The sequence below is a fragment of the Amia ocellicauda genome, chromosome 16 (assembly GCF_036373705.1).
Source record: "Amia ocellicauda isolate fAmiCal2 chromosome 16, fAmiCal2.hap1, whole genome shotgun sequence".
Taxonomy (NCBI): Eukaryota; Metazoa; Chordata; class Actinopteri; order Amiiformes; family Amiidae; genus Amia; species Amia ocellicauda.
Genome location: NC_089865.1, coordinates 7,967,832 through 7,987,937, shown reverse-complemented (window position 1 = coordinate 7,987,937; position 20,106 = coordinate 7,967,832). Strand labels below are relative to the sequence as shown.

Sequence of the window (20,106 nt, the reverse complement as noted above, 5' to 3'; positions counted from 1 at the left end):
TTGTTATATTTTTATTTTATTTTATAATTCAGACATATCATGCTCTATTGACACTCAGTTTGCCTTTAGTCAGGAAATGACTAAGCAACCGCCAAACCTGTGCAATGTTTTGAATAGCCATTTCCGGAGCTGAGTAAAATGCTGACTTTTGAAAAGTGGAGAGTATTGTTCTAACCGCCCCACCACTCTTACAACACATTTGGAAATGTCTGAATCTGAAAATGTGTAGTTGGTACTTTTCACACGTACCTTGGAATGGCTGTCTATTTAGAGAATAAAAAGCCTATTTTACACTGCTGAGCAAGCGACCACAGCTGACCCAGCAATGTAAAACGATAGAAATTGCCCATAATAAAATTCATTTACTCTAGTGTGCTCTCTCAAAGGAGGAGTTCCTATAGTTGACAGCATATAAACTAAGTGCAAAGGAAGACTGTAAACAGGGATAGCATGCTGTTAATGTCTGGGTGGCAGTTTCTTCACCTCATTTAACGTACATCCAGGACTGTACAGTATCTTAATGCTGATGAATAGGAAGGCCCGAAGCCCATGCATTTCTGTACTCCTTATATTCCCTTCACAGGCTAGAGGTGAAAGTAGGATATGCATGTTGTTATTTAAATCTCTAGAATGACAATATTAAATTAATTCTGCATAAGCATTAGTGCAGTGTCATCAGAGAGAATGTACGATTAATTAGTAAGTTATTAATCAGAGTCAAAAGAAACCATGTTTTTTTAAAGCTCTGAAGAATATAAACTGTCTATAAAATAGATTGGAGCCGGAGCACCCTAAATCCGGTCCTTAAGGACTAGATCCTACAGAATGTATGGGTTTCTTTAATCAATCACCTGCTAAAGACCTGGGAAAGACCAGTTTGTCCAATTAAGCACATCATTTAAATTCAGTAGTTAAGAACTTTGCAGCCAACTGTTATTCTAACAAAAATCCATTATTTTAATAATGGTACAATAGATACCTTAGCAACCGCTATTGTACTAATTTGATACCAAACAATATTTGCTCTGGCTAGTGAATGTTAATTATGTTTTGAGTCATTTTTTAATTTTGTAAAAATAATAATTGCACTTGCACCCACTGTTGTAATTAAGTAACGGTAATAGTTACATTAAAAGCACTGCATCTTTCTATAAATTTGATGATTAGAAATTATAGTTTCTCTCACAGCTCTCAATTATGATTTGATGGGTTGCAAAGGAACCAACTGGATTTGGAGACTCAGCAACCGGTCAAGCACAGGGCAAAAGCCTTAAAGCTACTTTGTAAGGTTTTTGAAGTCATATCCATATCCCTGCCCAATTCCACCTTATTTTCTTCATTTGAATACATTTCAATAATGACAAAGTGCAAATGTGACAGCAGAAGCAGAACAGCAGCTGAAAGTCTTTACACTTTTGCATTTTTAGTGTGCTAACGACTTTCTACTTTGCATTCAGATTTACATTCACAAACCACTTTGCAGTTATTCTTACATCAATCCTTATGTGACTTCTGTCACAGATTACACACACACACACACACATGTTCAAACAAACAATATATCCCCATATATGCTGGATGAATCTGTGCCTCCAGAAACCAAGAGAAAGACACAGTCGAGTAGACCTGTCCTCTACTTTGAAAAACATATACATAATCATTTTCTTTCTAGCAAATCCAAAAAGAGTACTAATCATTGATTATGCAAAGTGCAATAAAAAAGCATTTTAGACTTCTATGTTTATGTATAAAAATATATTGGGAAAGGTCATTATAAAGCTTAAATGTTTTCTTCCAAAAACTATTGATCTGAAAGTATTTAACAAGAATTAACATTTTAACATGAATGTGAAATAAATCAAACAGGATTACAAGAATTATAACGTTGTGGGAAAATTAACACTTCACCCCACACCACCAGGCATATTCTTTCTTTCACTCCTCCATTGTGGACCCTAACAATTCACATAGTTGGTGTACTAATAGTGAAGACTTTTTTGTTTTTCCTTTGCTTTCCAGTTTAGATAACTGACATGAAATACTAGAAAGGCCTTTTTCTGAATTCTAAGATTAGGGGATTAGGTTTGATGAAACTATACCTCCTCCACTGTCTATCTACATATTCTATATTCCTGGCCATTTAACTCCTACCTCTTCAATACACAGGCTGCAACTGTGCAGCAAGCTGCCCTTCACTGATAAAACATATATATTCAACCAAATTCCTCAGATCCTTAACCAAGACCTTCCACAATGGGAAAGAAAATGACTTTCGTCGTATCCTCCAGCAGCATAATATTAAGAACTTTATGAAATCCCTCAAGCTCCATGAATTCTGAATGAATGATTTTTTTCCCCTTGCAGGATAAATATAATTATTAAAGGATATATATATTTTTGGCCACAGACCACAGCCTACTTCTAAGTTACTGACATCTCTTTCTTGCAAAGGTAAGAATTTCCTTTGCAGCAACATGGACTGGGATTAGCTCAATTTAAAGTCCTGTGAAATCTGAGACACTTACCAAAGCAGGATTTGTTGTCGGGAGCCAGTTTCATGAGGTGTGGGCAAGCACATGCAGCCGTGCGGTTGTAATTGATCAGACACAAGTGAGAGCAAGGACCTCTTCCGTTATTCGCTTTACATGGATTCGAGGCTGAATGGAAGGGAAATAAAGCTGACATCACTATACATTTAAAACGGAACATAAACAATGCACTCTTCGATTAGACTGACTATGAAAACAGAATCTGTGAACTAGAGCGTGAAAAGAAAGGGCAGAGAAACACATATTGTACCGATTTTACAGACTAAATGACAGCCATTAAATCTAACTTAAGTTTGCATCTTTAAACTTGGCTAAACCAGTCTCAATTCCAAATAAGATAAATCATGACTTCAATAATTCAGACATGTCTTTCTCTTACTCAGTTTTCCTTTAGCCAGGCCATGAATAGGCAACCGCCAAACCTGTGCAATGTTTTGAGTAGTCATTTCCGTAGCGGACTAAAATGCTGACTTTTTCTAATCACCACAGATTTGGATATAAAAACGTGTAGTTGGCATTTTTCTCATGTACCTTGGAATAGCTGTCTTTTTAGAGAATAAAAAGCCTATTTTGCACTTCCAATCAAGTGACCACAGCTGACCTAGCAATGTAAAACGATAGAAATCGTCCATAATAAAATTAATTGACTCTAGAGCGCTCTCTCAGAAGAGGAGTTCCAATAGTTGACAGAATATAAACTAAGTGCAAAGGAAGACTGGAAATAGGGATGATTTTATAAACATAGATAATATTTGACTGTAGGATTATATATCTACCCCTGTCAATGACAGAGAGGTTAAATTACCCTTGATGGTTTCAAGTGAGGAAGATTTGAACTGAACACTTTACTGCAGATTATAACACAGGTGAAGATTATCCCAGTTAGCCTGATCATTATCCTAATTATCAAATGTATTAATAGCAGTGAAGAAAATAAGGTTTCTTACACAGTAATAAACAAACAACAGAAATCAGAAATTTCAATTTTCTCTATTTGTATAATGCCATACACTGTAAACAGTATTTCAGTTACTTTTATTTCAGACGGTGTCACCTATATAAGTAATCCTGGTCTGACATAAATCAACTTCCACCAGCCTGTTTTTTCTTAAATGACAAACCTGGTTCTTGATGATGGATATTTTTTGCCAGAGGCTGCTTGCTACTACGTAATTGAAGTCTACTCTCAAGAACTGGGATTGTAAATTGTGATTGGCTGATGGGACAAAATTCTGCTTTAATCTGGACCTATATCACGCTGTGCAAGAACTAGCTCCCAGACATTATCTGTTCAGTTTTATGCCTTAAGTGCATTCTGTAAGCACTGCAGAACAGGTTGCAGTAAGTGCTGAGACCACTTCTTAATATTAGCTGGGTGTCAGTGGGTGTTTCAAAATGGTGGACATACATTACATGCACCACGACGGAGCTGAAGGTATTAAACAACTCAGAATTATGTAAGATAACGGTGTAATGTAATCAAACAAAATATCTACAGAAATAACACACATGCAGTTGTCTATGATATACAGAGACATTACAAGAGCTTAAAATATACTTTTGCCCAATTTCAAATTAAAATATATTTTGATCAAGTTCAAAATTATTGTTCCAGACACAAAACAATAACTTTAGAGTTATGAAGGTCAACCAGAGACTTAGGGAGTAAAATGCTTATTTATGTCTTTCTCTTCGTTGCCAATTATTCACCAGCCCTCTGTTGCTTTGGCTCCGTGTTTCAATTCTTCAATTCTCAAACCCAGTATGTTCATTTACACTCCTGAAGGGCCTCAAAGCTATATATAATTTGCTGCCAAGCATAACTCTGCTTGAGAATTATGATAATTATGGTGTGTTGATAACAATGGTTTCATTAACAGGTCAACAATATACAATGGCACCAAATTGTGCATTATTGAAGTTTTTGCCAAAGTACTTCCATTAAAAAAAGTTTGCTATATATATTTGTTTTTAATTGACATCACATAAAATGAAAGAAAACTGGCTTAAATATGTAACTGGTTTCATTTTCTATGGTGAACTTTATTAACATGCCTTTTACCACTGGGACTTTTAAAATGGATTAGACATACTTACTGACATTTTTAGGTAGGCAATCCAATTTGTTTTCACTTTACTATACAGCATGATTATAAGACTGTTGTATCTTAGGGATGCAAAGGTTGCCATACTTTGTGACAGCAAAAAAATGTAAAAGATATTTAGGTGTCAGGTCTATGATTAGATTTACTTGTATTAACTGAGTATGTGGACGTTTAAGAAAAAAATATATTTGATGAAAATTAGAGAATGGGAGTATGTATTGTTATCACCATCATCACTGAACAAGAGGCAGGCAGTTTACCTGGAAAGGTGGTGAATGTATTGTTATGGGCTTACATTTCAAAAACACATTAAAAAAATTCCAGTTGACTGAAGCAAGACAGACTTTACTTGTAATAAACTGATAACAAATATTAATATGCAGGTGCACAATATTGTACATAAAACACATGCTTTATTTTTTTTAGGTCTATAGAGACGTGTAGATGTTGAGGACAGAAATCAACAAAATAATGATACACAAGAAACAATAAAGCCATTGTTGAATGCACACATGAAGCCTTTAGTGTTCCCTGAGATAAAATGTTCAGCAAAATACCATATGTCACTTGACTGATATAAAAAGATACGTGTAGCAAATGTCTTGTACAACTTTCAAAAGAGCAAGTTACAAGTGTTGGAAAAACAGCATGTATAATAAATGTAGCTTGGATACCTGGAGACTGTTCTCTTTCACCTTTGGCTGGATAGTCATTATATTCTTCAAATGAAAGTCAATTTATTCAATGAATTGAACTAGTACTTTTAGTAAGGGGGCACTTCCACGATAATAACAAAATTCTGTAATTTCTATTTTATTCCATCATAAAAGGACAAAGGCCTTTTTTATGATCACATTGATTATTACATCTGGCATGCTTTTGGCTTTTCAGCTTTTCTAATGCTATTTTATTGCTGACCAATTGGTATAGGGACCAAAAAGTGAAATATATTAAAAATGTGACAAATTTATAAGAACGTGGCCTCCCACTCTCCCTTTGGTAAATAATGCCTATTAAGATATTTTATCACAATCTAATACTTCACATTTATTTCACAGCAAAATTAACTGTATAAATAAAGTTGCCAAAAATCATGAGGGGCTACTTATAGAATTATGTAAACAGAGATTTAAGGCTTAGCAGCTGGTAACATAAAACTACAAGGAATATCTAGCTGGATCACAATCAAAGCATGAAATGACTTGATATATTTTTTGCCATTTTAACAATTTATTCATGCACCATGCCAGAAAAGATAAATTAAACCTATCAGGGCAATAAGGAGATGTTAAAATACATAAGCAGCTAATCTTAAGTGAAGGTTAGTACAGATCACCTTTCCTTTATTAAAGTGATCAAAAATCAGATTTACTTTTAACTTCCTGTCAAGATTAAATAATAGTGTTTGATAATAATAATTAATGTTTTACTGCACTAATCAATGCATTATATGTTTGCTACTACACATATGTTATACATATAAGGGCGTCTGCCAATAAAAAATTAATGGTAATATTAAAAAACAAATCCTTCTAACAAGGCCCCATAACACAAATGTACATCTGTCTTGAATTCAATTAGTTGATTCTTGCTAAAACACCACCACCACCCAGCCTTATTTTTCATTATTTCAAATACATGGGATATTTTATTTGTTTACTCAGTTCAATCAACTGGAATCATTATAGTTTTCTCTAGGCATTTAACAAACTCTAAAAAGATATAATTGATAAACAAGTATAGTTTAATTACTAATTTGAACTTAATGAATTACAGAATACCATTCAATATACCATTCATACCATGAAGGGGGTGAACACTTTCAACTTCAACTACATTAAATACTCTTTTATACTGTTTAAAGAATAAGTTTAATGAATTTTACTTTGAGGGCCTGTGACCTGTAACTGGCACAAACCTTCTACACAAACCTGTCACTGGATTTACTGTCATGTATTATTTTATGCTTGGTGGCATCCATCTGTTAATACCCATCTCAGTCTATTTTAATCAACAATTAACATCCTGAGGTTCCTGAATTTTTCAAAGCACAAGAGTCATTTGAGTATCTCCCGATCTCGTTACTCAAGTAAATGTCACTAGAACTACAGCTGGATTTAAAGCATATTTCAAGGCCCAGGGAATTCCAGTAATTCAATATAAGAAGATCCCAAGAAGGTATTGTTACCAATGTGCTTTAAAATTAACATGTCTTTCCATTATTTTGACTGGAATTCCCATCGCCATTCCAATTTGCTGAGAGAGAAGAGTGTTAAATGTCGTAACACCAATAAAGTTAATCGTTAGAAAGAAAGACAGTCCTCAGTTCAAATCATTGTATACACTTAAAAACTTTTGTTCTTTATTCTGTAGGTATCTTGGACCTCTAAATAAGATGACAACAGACAAGACCAAAAAAAGAGCAACAGAGACACTGCAGCTTAGCAAGATTACTACCAAATCCTAAAGAAGGGCTATAAAAAGCAATCCTGCAGTATGAGTTATAGACCCTCAGTATCAGAAGCCCTTTAAAGTCAGTAAAGAGCACAGTTAATTACCTTGGGGCTGTCTGCTTGGATGGTAGATCTGCAAATCAAAAGGCTGAGCGCTTGTTTTTTGGATCACAGTGACATTGCGCCCAGTCCACTTGTTAGCTTTTGCCAGGGTGTTTGTCCTCCAGTCTGTCCAGTAGACATTACCTCCAAATAGGGAAACAGCGAACGGGTGGGAGAGGTACTCGTGTCCTTTTAGGATTTCTATAATACCACTTCCATCATATAAGGCTGAGTAAATAGCATCAGACCTGCAGAAAGATAAACTCCGCTATCACAAGGCATTTCTAACAGATTTAGTGCAAGCTGTTTGGTGACATTTTAGTGTAGTGAGGATATATGCTTTGAAAGAATCTCGCAGCATTAATTTGTTGTCTTGTCAGTGGGACTATTGCAAAACAAAGGAGATGGCGGAGGAAAATGTTTGAATCTAATTACATTCTCAGAAACAAACTCTTTAAAAAATGTGAATATCATTATTTTTACATTAATAGATCAGATGCATTTCAACTCAGCAGGTGCAAACATCATACATCAGATTCATTCATTTCCTAAAGTGTGCTATTCTTCACAATAGGCTTATTTAGGTTAATTGTCCCTTAATTTATCCATATGCATTATAGTTTGAGTCATAAACTAAAGTAAATAAATTGGGCTCTGTATCAAATCTACTCACAGATGCAGAAATGTGTATATATATATATATATATATATATATATATATATATATATATATATATATATATATATATATATATATATATATATATATATACATACAGTAGTTATAGTTTTCAAGTTATAATGAATAGTGTGTGTCATATTGACTTGCCAGATTATTTAGCTCCACCTGAAATTTAAATTAACGTGAGTATTTATGTAGGCAGGTAATGCATCCATCAGTTCATCTATTCAACTCCTTCATGATAACACTGTGACTGTATCTCATTAATTAAGTCACAGATATATGCAATTTATGACTGTTAAGCTGGAGTATCTGTATGACCTGTGTAGAGTGTATGACATTTGAATAACACACTGTATTGTCTTTCAGTTGCTATGTGGATGTTTGTGCATAAGACTTTGATTTACTTTGATATTGACTCTAAATGGTGCATCGGAAAACAGGAGACACTTCTTTACACAGAGAGTAGTCACAATCTGGAATAAACTACCCAGCGATGTGGTTGAAGCTGAAAGTTTGGGAACATTTAAAAATAGCCTGGATAGGATCCTTGGATCACTTAGATATTAATAAACACCAAACGAGCACGATGGGTCAAATGGCCCCCTCTCGTTTGTAAACTTTCTTATGTTCTTATTAAAAAACAAATACAAAACTTAGGAGGCATTGTTCCCATTTGAATGTGTGTGTTGTACCTAAATATTACATACCTTGCATCTGTCCATACTATCCTTTTTTCAAGGTGGTCTAAGGTAAGTCCATTGGGCCATGCTCCCATCTCCATATCTTTAAAAACAATGCGTCGCCCAATCCCGCTCATAGACGCTGCTTCGATCCGGGGAAACGTGGCATCCCAGTCTGTCCAAAAGAGAATTCTAAACAAAAGAGAACCTATTAAAATCGTCCTTCATTAACAGCGTTATATGTTTTAAACAACTAGCACAACTATTATTATTTCACACTTCCTTAAACTTACTCTTCATTATATTTTATTTTATTTAAAGACCTAGAGAGTTTTGGATTTGGCATGAATTTATTTATATATACTGAGGTATGTACAGTCATTGCAATCTAATCTTGTTTAAGCAATGGAAGATCTGAATTTGTGAAAAGAAGTGTGAAAAATACAAATAACGTATTGTACGGGATACAGTATCCCTTGTATCTGTTTTCTCTCTCCATCTATTTCCTTAATTCATTGCATACAATCTAAATAAATTATCATTCATGTAAACATATGCAGCACTCTTAAGCACTGCTACTGTATTTGCTTTTTCATACACTTTCTAGGTAGTTAATCTGGTTTCCTGTGGGCCAAGTTGGGTTTCATAGCCAATTAAGTGTACATGTTTTCTTTTTAAATATTAAAAGGGAAAATGCTTCATTTAATTCAATTTAAATACCCTTATACCTGATGCTGTAACACCTGCCATTTGCTTTAGCTCCAGAGTTGGTGGGTGATACACTGTTTTCACACGTTATTTTTACAACTTGCCAAGATCTAACTGTAAGCCTTTTTCCATTAAACCTGAGATGTTTGTTAATAACCTAATGATACAATCTTACATAATGTATATTCTGGAATAAGAGATAGTAGAAAGCTAACACTCTAGAAAATTGTGATTAGATAGAAGAGAATCAAATTCTTATGAATGCTTAGGACTCAACAGGGAAAGACAAACACTACAATAACCCCAAGAAACATTATTACATGCTCATCATAAAAGTTCAAGGCAGAGTTTTTTAACATGGAAATCATCCAATAAGCTAATTCCTCCTCAGTGTTTATAGCTTGGAAGAGACTATTAACTAAGTAACATTATAATTTTCTCAAACAGGAGACTATAAAAATAAATCAGAAAACCCTCCCAGAACCTGAAATAAAGTATAATAGTATAAAATGTATATAATACAGCAAACACTTAATAGATACAATTAAAGCTTATGTTTTTGAAATGGACAAAGGAAGCTATCGAATGGATCACATGAGAGGAGAAAATACCCAAAAGTTGCCCACATAAAAGATGGGAAGATTAAATAATAAACTTTGCAGGCGTGACATGGAAAAGAGAAGCTGTAGATCAAAGAAGGTAGAAACATCTTGAAGAGGTGTACAGATCCAATAGAATGTGAGTATCTTGCTGCATGAATTTAAGAACAAGTACTGAAAGCAGCAAAAAGTGTAAAGCTATCAAAACCCCCTTTCAAAAGAATACCTTAAGCAAAGTATACTACGAATATTATTGGTAGGTTTTACAGTTTTTTTTTTTTATAATTATAATTTTTTTTAAAAATATCGAAAGAACCATGCTGGTAAAGTAGATATTTGGTTGGGTAATTATTTCGTACTTTGGAAGTAATTTTCTTTGATTTAACATTTTAATTACTCTTTGAATTCTTAATAAATAGAATGCAACATAATTAAAGAGGCATTTCTTTCGTAAGAATGAAACCATCTGTTGTTAGACAACAGAGGAATATCTTGGCGTACGTTTTCAGCAACTTTACTTTTTGATTTATTATTTAATAGAAAGTGCCTTCTTAAACATTGTCTTGGCGCTTCTGAATTTTTTTCTGTTTTTGAACACAACTCGAAAGAGGAAAGATTATCACCTTTCCGTTAAACATCAAAGACTGGAATTTTTAATCTTTGTGTAAATACATACTCCCCCATAAAGGTTAATGGTGACAAACAAGTATCTACTTATGTTACAGGCAAAACGTGGCTGTACCTCTTCAAAAATTATTATAATAACCATAATGGTATAAGATGAGCTTCACAGCAGAGTGAAAAAGTAATCCATAATAGCTGTGAGGAAGGATATTTTGATAAACAAATAATAATAAGTAGTAATTAAAACAGTAAAAAAATCCAGTTTTATTTTTTTCTACAAACCATGCATGTGGAATAATTATTACTAAATAAAACTCTGCTCTAGAGTGAGCAGGACCTCAGCTGAACAGGACCTTTCAGACCATGAACACGGCTGAAATTATAGTGGGCAACACGAGCATTTCCCCATGGCTGAGAGACTGTAAAAATGTGTACCTACTGCAAAAAATATAAGCGCTCGTGAACACAACAGATGGTACAGGCATACAGTATTTGACTGCCCCAATTCTTCAGAAGAGAAATGCCACAGAACTACATAGCAGCTGCAGTTGCTCACTTAGGACTAAAAACCTTTACCATTGTGGGACAAAAAATAAACATACAAATCATATAATGCTAATATAATGTTTTATAACACAGTCTGTAAGAGAGTGAAGTGTCAGTAGGTTTATACAGTAAACATATTAATTCTGTAAAAAGGAGGAGTGCAGTGTTTGTGTTGTTATTACTATAAGTTAGAAACATTTGCAAGCCTTTTATTATGCGATTTTCTTATATGTAAAAAATGTGCAGACATTTATGCGACAGATCAATTTAAAAAACCCTAAATGCTTCCTATTGCTTGTGTAGTAATATTTGTTATATAAGACTCATACCAAATCCATTCAACTTTCTTACTACTTTTACCGAGCTACAGCTGCTTGAGAATGAGCAAACATGACTGGGATATATGCGGCCATAAAATAGATCTAAACTAACAATATATCTCAAAGCACATTATTCATTACAGGATACAACAAAGAGTATGTCGAAAAGTATCTCTGGACACAGAAGGTCAGCTTACATTCCCTTGAAAGAGACATTCCAACTCTTTGGACAGATCTGCAAAATAATGTTTTAATTTGTTTTGTAGGTCATGTTGTTAGGCTAAATGCAAATCATGAACTATAAAACAGCATCAAAAGTAGAATGAAAAGAGTGTAAACGCACCCATATCCAGGATCCAAAGCAATTGCTCTTGGGTGTTCCATCCCGCCTGCTATTAATGTTGTCCGCATGTCACCATTCAGTTTAGCCACTTCAATCTGATCCAGATTACTGTCAATCCAGTAAAAATTTCCAGCTATCCAGTCCACTGCCAAGCCTTCTGGAGTTGCCAAACCATGTTGCACAACAACTTCAATTCCTGTAACACCTGCAACAACAGTGGTTTTCTCATGAATACCAAATTAAAGGGAGAGCCATTTTAATATACACAATTCAACAATCTTGTTTGCTTTTTTTAACGTGTAGTATGAGTCATTACCAGTTAGCATACAATGTATCCAAAGACCTTATGAGTACATTTCCTTATTTAACAGAAAATGTCATATTAAGGAACATACATTGAAAAAAGGGGAAAAAAAATATATATATATATATATATATATATATATATATATATATATATATATATATATATATAAGAATCTATTCTTAAACCTGAATTCAACTAAAGAAGTCTGAAATGAGTGCTGCCTACTGATGGAAGCCTGAAACAATGTTAAATATTATGAGTAAGCAGAATACATGTAGTCAGTCTGTTACAGGTAATTAAACCATTCTCACCCATTCATCTCTCTTTAGTTTAATAATGTTTATCTATTATTTACTATGTATAATCAACATCGCCTGAATATGAGCTTTATCACAGTTTAGAAGACAATGTGTGATGGAAAAATAAGTGTTTACTAACTCTAAAAAGCACACTTCTATGATACATAAGTGTAAAAGCCCACCGACCAGTTCTTGTGTGTTTCATTAGTTATACACATACAGGTTATGCTTAAAATACTCTGCCACTGAAAAACATAATCATTACATATATACAAATCTGCTCTCAAAAGAAAATCTTAAAAGTACATTTAACTCCTGTCTGTACAGTGGTGTGAAGTCAACGTGATGTCAGTGCAAAGACCCTTCCCTAAGAGGTGTTTAATTTCTATGATCCTGCGATTTCTGTACACACATCAAGTGGCTAAAGCAGTGACTGTAGTTTCAAAAAAGTAAGTCTGCAAGAGGAGGAGCACAACCAATCCGTATGTCTAAATGTTAAAACATGATAGTTGCTTTCACTATAAATAGTCTAATCTCAAAATGTATTCTTATATGTACCTCCAGCATCAGAAAGCTTTCCTCTGTAAATTTTATCTTCCACAACATCAGTCCAGTAAAGTAAGCTCTGATTAAAATGGAAGTCAAGAGCTATGGTGTTTCTTAAACCTGGAACCAGCAGGCTGTAGTCTCGCTTGTGAAGATCTATCCGTCTGATCTCATGACGGATGGAAAAAATGATGAAAGCCTCAAAGGGATCTGTCAGAAAAAAGGGAAAAACAAGCTCAGCTGTAAATGAATAAAAAAAAAAAGTTATTTTATATAATTTGTATTACATCAAAGTAATTAATCCATAGTTACACATCTGAAATGTAGGGTTGTACAGCATGTTTTATGTTTCTAAATCTATTTGATATAGAATTGGACATATAAATAGATCAAATTATATATTTTGAAATTAATTATTTTATCATCAGTCACAAGTAATTTGCCAAAAGTTTGAAAGCAAGCAACCCAGGATCATTTGAAACTTAATTATTTGATTTTCAGAGAAAGTTGCCAAGGCTGCCAATGCCTATTGGAAAAATATTAATGATATATCAGCAGCAGCAGCATCGGTCATTAGCCACCCCAACATATTCCCACTTGTTTAGATGTACAACATCTCTTTTCCAGGTCACACCAGCAAATCTTATTTCATCTTAACATCTTTTATGCGGTCATCTTGCTTGTCTTTTTTCATTTCTTGGGTCCCACTCTATTGCTGCTTTTGTTCATCTGTGGTCTGTTATTCTTGCAGTGTGTCCAGCCCATTGTCATTTTAATATGTTCACTCTTCAGTGATGTCACATCCTTATGTTAGTTCTCAGACCCATTTATTTATTTTTCCTCTCTTCTTTTTATTGTGTTTCTGTGTTATTTGACCCTTTGGTGACCAGGTTTCAGAGCCATAAGTGGTAGTATACATTGATGAAATATTCTTCTCTTCAAGCAAATGGGTAGATTTCCTTTCAATCCAATTACATTTTCAAAGTTTTAGCAATTGTGTTGGACATTTTAGGTCATTTTAGGTCCAGCTGTCATATTTGGATTCCAAAAGTTATTGAATTTGAAGCTGCAGGTCACCAGATATTTGTGAAAAGATTACAATGTTATCTGCAAATTGTAGGTTGTTCCAGTAAGTTTCATTTAACTTAGTTCATTTTCTTCCCAGTTAAAAGTCTTGAACACTTCTTCAAGAGTTGCAGTGAAGAGTTTTAGAGAGATTGTGTCTCCTTGATGTGTACTCCTTTGCAGATCTTGATCTTGTCAATATCTTGGTGCAGTCAGTTTGCTGATGTGGCATTGTTTTAGATGTATTTAATAAGATGTATCAATGTTTTGATTTCTTAGAGCCCTGAAGACTGACTTTGTATATATTGAACCAAATGCTTTCTCCTAGTTAATAAAGCCCAGGCACAATAGGAATAGGAATAGTTCTTCAGATCTTCCACATCTCCTTTCTTGTGAACAAGGACAACAGTGGTGATACTTTTACCAACTTATACCTGAGGAAGACAATAACACAGGCTAAACACAGGCTAAAAGAAATTACATTATTTTATGTGACATTCTTTCTAACTTCTGAAATATCAAACTTGAATCATCTATTCTTTCTTAGGTGTGTAACTATCACTCCTTTGTCCTGATGGGATGGCATTATTTGAGCTTTTCAAATAGGATTTTAATGCCATGTGATGCAATGGGTTCACCTGTTGTAATGGGATTCAAATAGAAGTGTAGAAAGAAATACCAGATTTTATCCACAAATAATTTGATTCACATCTGCTTTATTGTTACCTGGATTTTGTAAGATGAAATTGAAAATAGATTCAAGGAAATACACAGATTATGTTGACTATCTGAACAGAAAGAATGTGATCTCTGGCACGATAGATCGGTGCTGATGGAATTGTTGCCTGCACTAGTGATGTTATGATTTGCAGTGGAAGGATTCCAAATTTACTGGATTAAATCACAGTATTTTATCAACTGTAATGGCATTTACTTATCATAAGCACATCTAATATCCATTATATATTTTTACATAAGTAATTTAAAGTTTTCTTCCCAGGTGAATTCCTATTTTAAGGTCTGGTACATGCAACAATGATCCTAGACAGAAATAAATACATAGTTGGCTAAGTATTATACTAAGTAAGAACATGCAACAAACTAGTACATAGTGAAAATCAATATGTTCAATGTTCTTTCGAGATATTTACAAATATTTCCATGTACATCAATATATAAGCATCAATCCTTAAAAAAAATCTATTGAGTAACATCAATATATTTTCCTTGTCAGTGAATTTCCAAAAAAAAAATATATATATATATATATATATATATATATACATGGAGGTGCTTCTTTTTCTTGTGCTATATTACAATTAGCTAAACAGACTTAGACGTGATAATAAGGTGAAGACACAAGTCATTTTTCGATTATCACCTTTCCTCGCTCAATTGACATACGACATTTACATTAATTTCCCCACTGTCTGCCTTTTTTAATCATTTCTATACACACCAAACTTTAATGTGACAAGTTGTTCATAAATTACTCAACTGTGTATATCCGGCTTTTATTTAGTTTGTTTTTACCTGTGCTGTAGCAGTTCTCTCCATCAGGACCGAGCTTCCACCCATCATAGCAAGAACACTTGACAGTGGTTTTGTACTGCTCACACACTTGACTGCACTTGAGGTGTCTGGTACAGTAATCCACCATTTCACAGGTTTTGTTGTCTGAGTTCAGATGAAGTCCCGCTGGGCATGAACAAACAATTCCTTTCCCTGGAGCCACTGCACACCGGTGACTGCAACCACCATTATCAAGAGAGCATTCATCTAGGGAATGAGAGAAAACAATAAGATACATCGAGGCCCTTGAATAACTGTATTCAAAAATAATCTCTCATTGAAGGAAATTGATAACCTGTGCTGATCAAATAAATAAACAAACAAACTATACATCTGAGAGAGAAGGCTTATGCTTATGGAAGACTCTTGTCACCAAGGCCCCATTAAATGAGATTCCACAGGAGGTTAAAGGAGGCATCGAGGTCACCATTAATGCTGTACATCTTTTCTGAATTTCAATTCAGTTCAGTGCACCTCTGGGTAATTAAGGTAAGTGGGAAAAATAATATCCCTCTGCAATTAAATTCTTCATAAATGTACACATTGTCAATAGCAATGAACCCTTAAAAGTTTGTTCTTTTTTACAATCTCAATAAAGAAACCCACAGACAACCTCAGAAAAAAGGTCTATGGTGTAGTGAAACACTGTAACAGAAATGGTATAAAATTTTAATAATCATCATAATACTAAGACAATTTTGAAGTCCCACAATGTTACATAATCAGTGGCTTTATATTAATTGTGTAGGGCAACACTTATACACACTTATTGGATACTAGACCAGTGCTTCCCAACCATTCCCACCAAAGTTGATGAGCCTCTTCTGATGTGTAGAGTTGTTTGATGGTGGTAGGAATGATTTATTAATGAAATATTGAATATGTCATACATCGCTTCCAAATTGGCATATGCAAAAATTAAATATTGCTAAGTTTTCATTTGGGACATATGACCTACTGATTTAATACAATGGTGTACAGTCTCGCTTTTCTAAACTGAAATGCAGTATAACAAATTTGAAAATATGCCCAAGCTAAGCTTAAGTTTTTAGATTTAGAAATCAAATTACAGTTAACTAATCAAATTGGCTAGGGCTAGGTGTAGAGTCCCCTGAAAACTCAAAACTATAAATTCCTGATGTAATACAGTGAATTATAGTGATAAGTCTCTGCTTTCTGCACTTCAATGCGCTATCACAGTTCAGAATAAACATACAGATTACTATTTAGGCGTTAGGCTAGTTAATTGACCTATCTGAATGAGCTGAAACAGACTATCAACAGGTTGCAACTTTGTATTTTTCAATTCAAGTCAATTTAAAATTCAAAAAATGAACAATTTCAAAATGTGCAAATTTGACATTATTTATTAATATATTCTGGTGTTCAGACATTTAAATGCTCATCATTTACTTTTAAGATCAGCCAAAGAGAACAAAACAATTAAATCTCAAATATGTCCCACAAAAACAGGCTCCCTAATGGCTGTACATGTAAATGTCCATGTTTTCTGTGCAATAGTAAGTCCTGTGGCTTACTGAGAGTCTGCACAGTTATCATTAAAGCTGCAGTAGGGCTCCCTACATTTTTTAAACCTTCACAGCCTATACTGGGGATTTGCAGTGTGAGAAGAAGCACGTGGGCTGACAGCACACATTTTGAAGGACACATAAGCTTGATATTTATCTCTCTTGTCTCCTGTGGGTCATATTTGGTGAGCTGATTAACAATTGGCAATTTGAGGGGAAAAAAATGTCCCCCTGGGCAATAAAAATAGGAGAGCTTCAAGACAGTTTGCATTACAACTGGTGAGAGGAAATTATTAAAAGGCATTGAAATCAATTTATCAACACATCTGTGTTATTATGGACTCCCAGTAGGCAGTAAAACAACATTGAGATTCCCATCTTCGGAGTTTGCAGCAAGTTATAGGTAGATTTGTGTGTGATAAGTGTCATCCAATTGCTGTGGAATCCCAGACTATTCTACTGAATAACTGAAACTAATGGCATCAGAGAATGACAGAGAACAACACAGAAGGAAAACATCTAACCTTGAGGAAATCTCACATGAAGGGAGGCAAGATAAGGTATTCATGCTGCCATTGTAACAAACTCAATGCCATTCTGTTAGACAGAAAACAAAAAAGAATGCCACATTGCACCTCACCGAGTTTTAAAACAATACTTTGATCTTATTGCCACACCTTACAAACAATCTCCAGTTAATGATCAACCAATAACATCTTGCAAACACTCGAACATCACATTTTACATATTTACAGCTTTTTTTGTATATCTCAATGAATATACACATTTAATGTAATTAACTAACCACATTTAATGCTAGATTTTGTGAGTGATTCATTTTGATATTCATAAATCATTCAAAATGATTCATAGCACGCACACGCAAAAACCCACATCTGCATTTGACTGTTCTAGCTTCTGAACATTATTCAAATCACACAAAATGAGCACTACTTGAGCAGGATTCCTATCGTTCTATGATTAAAACACTCTTAACAGCCTTAAGAGAAAATAACTAAATTTTCTCCATGCAATGTACTGTGGGTTCTCAGGTTTCTGAGCAACACGCACCAGGAGGTTACAATCGAGAACTATCCTGGTGTGCTGCCTTGAATTAATCAAACCTCTGGATGTCTTGGACTATGATCTAATTGGCTATAAACTACCTTAGGGGAAGTAGAGTATTTCTACTGATAATGCAGAGAATTCTATCTTTCCAGGGGTCTGTAATCCCTGGTGTGGCTTTGCTAATGCTGTATGAAATGAACTTTAATGTTTGCCTGCCCACACTAACAGATTATACTTGGTAAAATCCCTCCTGACCCTTTTTCTTCAATACACCTTACACACGTCTATCGAACATCTACAAAATGGGGGTAGTGTACCTTCGGTATCCATCTTTGTTCGTTTTTGAAAGTGCCCAAACACATGAGAGAAATCTTGCTGAAACAGTATAAGAAATAACTCTATTTGTAAACATAATAACTGCGCTACCAAGGACAAAATGTTTAATGAAGGTGAAATGTATGGCTAAACAACTGTAAGCATTAATACTCAGAGCCAACGTACCAGCTTCTGAGTGTATGCTAAATCTTCATGCAGTTTATTTTTATTTTTTACAGGCAAGATAAAAATAGGAAAATAATTGCACCTTTTAACACCTACTGGATATAATTTAGTATGGAAGCGATAAGGAGCTCAGGCCAATAAAATGAATTTACACACCAGCAAGGCATTATTGAGACCTGTTTTGACTGGCGTTATCTGCAAAAAGATTTAAATGATGTCCCAGACTTGGTAATTTCTTCGCCTTTGGATATATGGTTTAAACAAAGATAACAAAAGGTGTTCATTTATATGTGGAAGGGTCTTGAGCGTCTCTTGGGGCTGCATTTCCCTTAAATTATCCAGAATATCTCGTGGTCATGCACAGTTATGAATGTCAACCTACAGTACATGTTTACAGTAACAATGACTTTTTTGCCCCCTGCAAAAACAATTTGAATACATTCTGTGTCCTTTATACATATAAGGTCAGAGAATAAATAAATTAAAATCAAAGAAACAAAGAAAAATAAAAGCACTGTCCTGTGATAGTGGAAGATAAATAGAACATTACTCTTATTTACTCTACAACTAAAATGACTATGACTAATACTACTACTGCTATCAATAATAATAACAACAACAATACTTACAGTGTGATCTCTTATTTTGTCTATATACGGTATGACTGCAGCTCACGTCATGAAAGAAATGTTGAATACCAATATTTATATTGTTCTGCTCAAGGTATATTGCTCAGTGATATTAAAAAACCAAAAAACACAAATTAATGTTCAGATACAGCCTTTTTCTGTCTCAAATGGTCCACACTAATAGAGATTATTCAATACTCCAGATGGGAGGTTTGCACACTCTACCACGTTCAGAGATTGATGATGTCACTGTAATGAACTCATACACTATAAGCCCCATTACACTACTACAAAGGAGATGACAACGGGAAAGTTTCAGAAACCATTAGTGAACTTTTAGAAGTAGCTGGAATTATTTTGTCAGCTTGAACTATTTCAAGAAGATTAATTGAGTGGATTTCAAATCCTCTTAAGTCCTCTTCACCAAACTTAAGAATAAGTAGGATGACTATATAACTCCATAGCCACCAACACACTTTAAGACAATACAGGATTTTAAAGTTGATTAGCAACGGGCAAAACTGATCAGTTGTCCAGAAAGAACAGCTGATCAATATTACTGATTTGATGAGGAGGAAACTTGCACATTAGCATTTATATGTTGACATTAGCCATTCAAGCAGATGGAAATGTAACATTTTGTATTTTATTTCATAAAATGAAAAAATATCCTTGAAAATGTTCCCATTGATTTCATCAAAACTATTATGCAGCATATAACATTTCAAAGTGCTTAAAACGTTGTCAGATAAATAGATGTACATGAATGCATTTAATTAGTGGCAAGCATGTACTAGAACAGAATGTCACGCAATCTTCAGATACCATACACATCAAATCTTCATTATTAATATACTTCTTCAATCATTATTCGAG

The 20,106-nt window shown here is 34.2% G+C and overlaps 1 protein-coding gene across 1 annotated transcript in view; it reads right to left on the bottom strand.

Annotated features, from left to right (window-relative positions):
• lrp1bb (low density lipoprotein receptor-related protein 1Bb) overlaps positions 1-20,106 on the bottom strand; it is a 316,016-nt gene that overhangs the window by 148,002 nt on the left and 147,908 nt on the right. Inside the window, exons 23-28 of the mRNA XM_066688514.1 lie at positions 15,465-15,710; positions 12,879-13,076; positions 11,715-11,919; positions 8,602-8,766; positions 7,213-7,457; positions 2,526-2,657 (exon numbers count right to left, since the gene is read on the bottom strand). Of these exons, the coding sequence (XP_066544611.1) occupies positions 2,526-2,657; positions 7,213-7,457; positions 8,602-8,766; positions 11,715-11,919; positions 12,879-13,076; positions 15,465-15,710 (1,191 nt within the window). The remainder of the gene's footprint in view (positions 1-2,525; positions 2,658-7,212; positions 7,458-8,601; positions 8,767-11,714; positions 11,920-12,878; positions 13,077-15,464; positions 15,711-20,106) is intronic.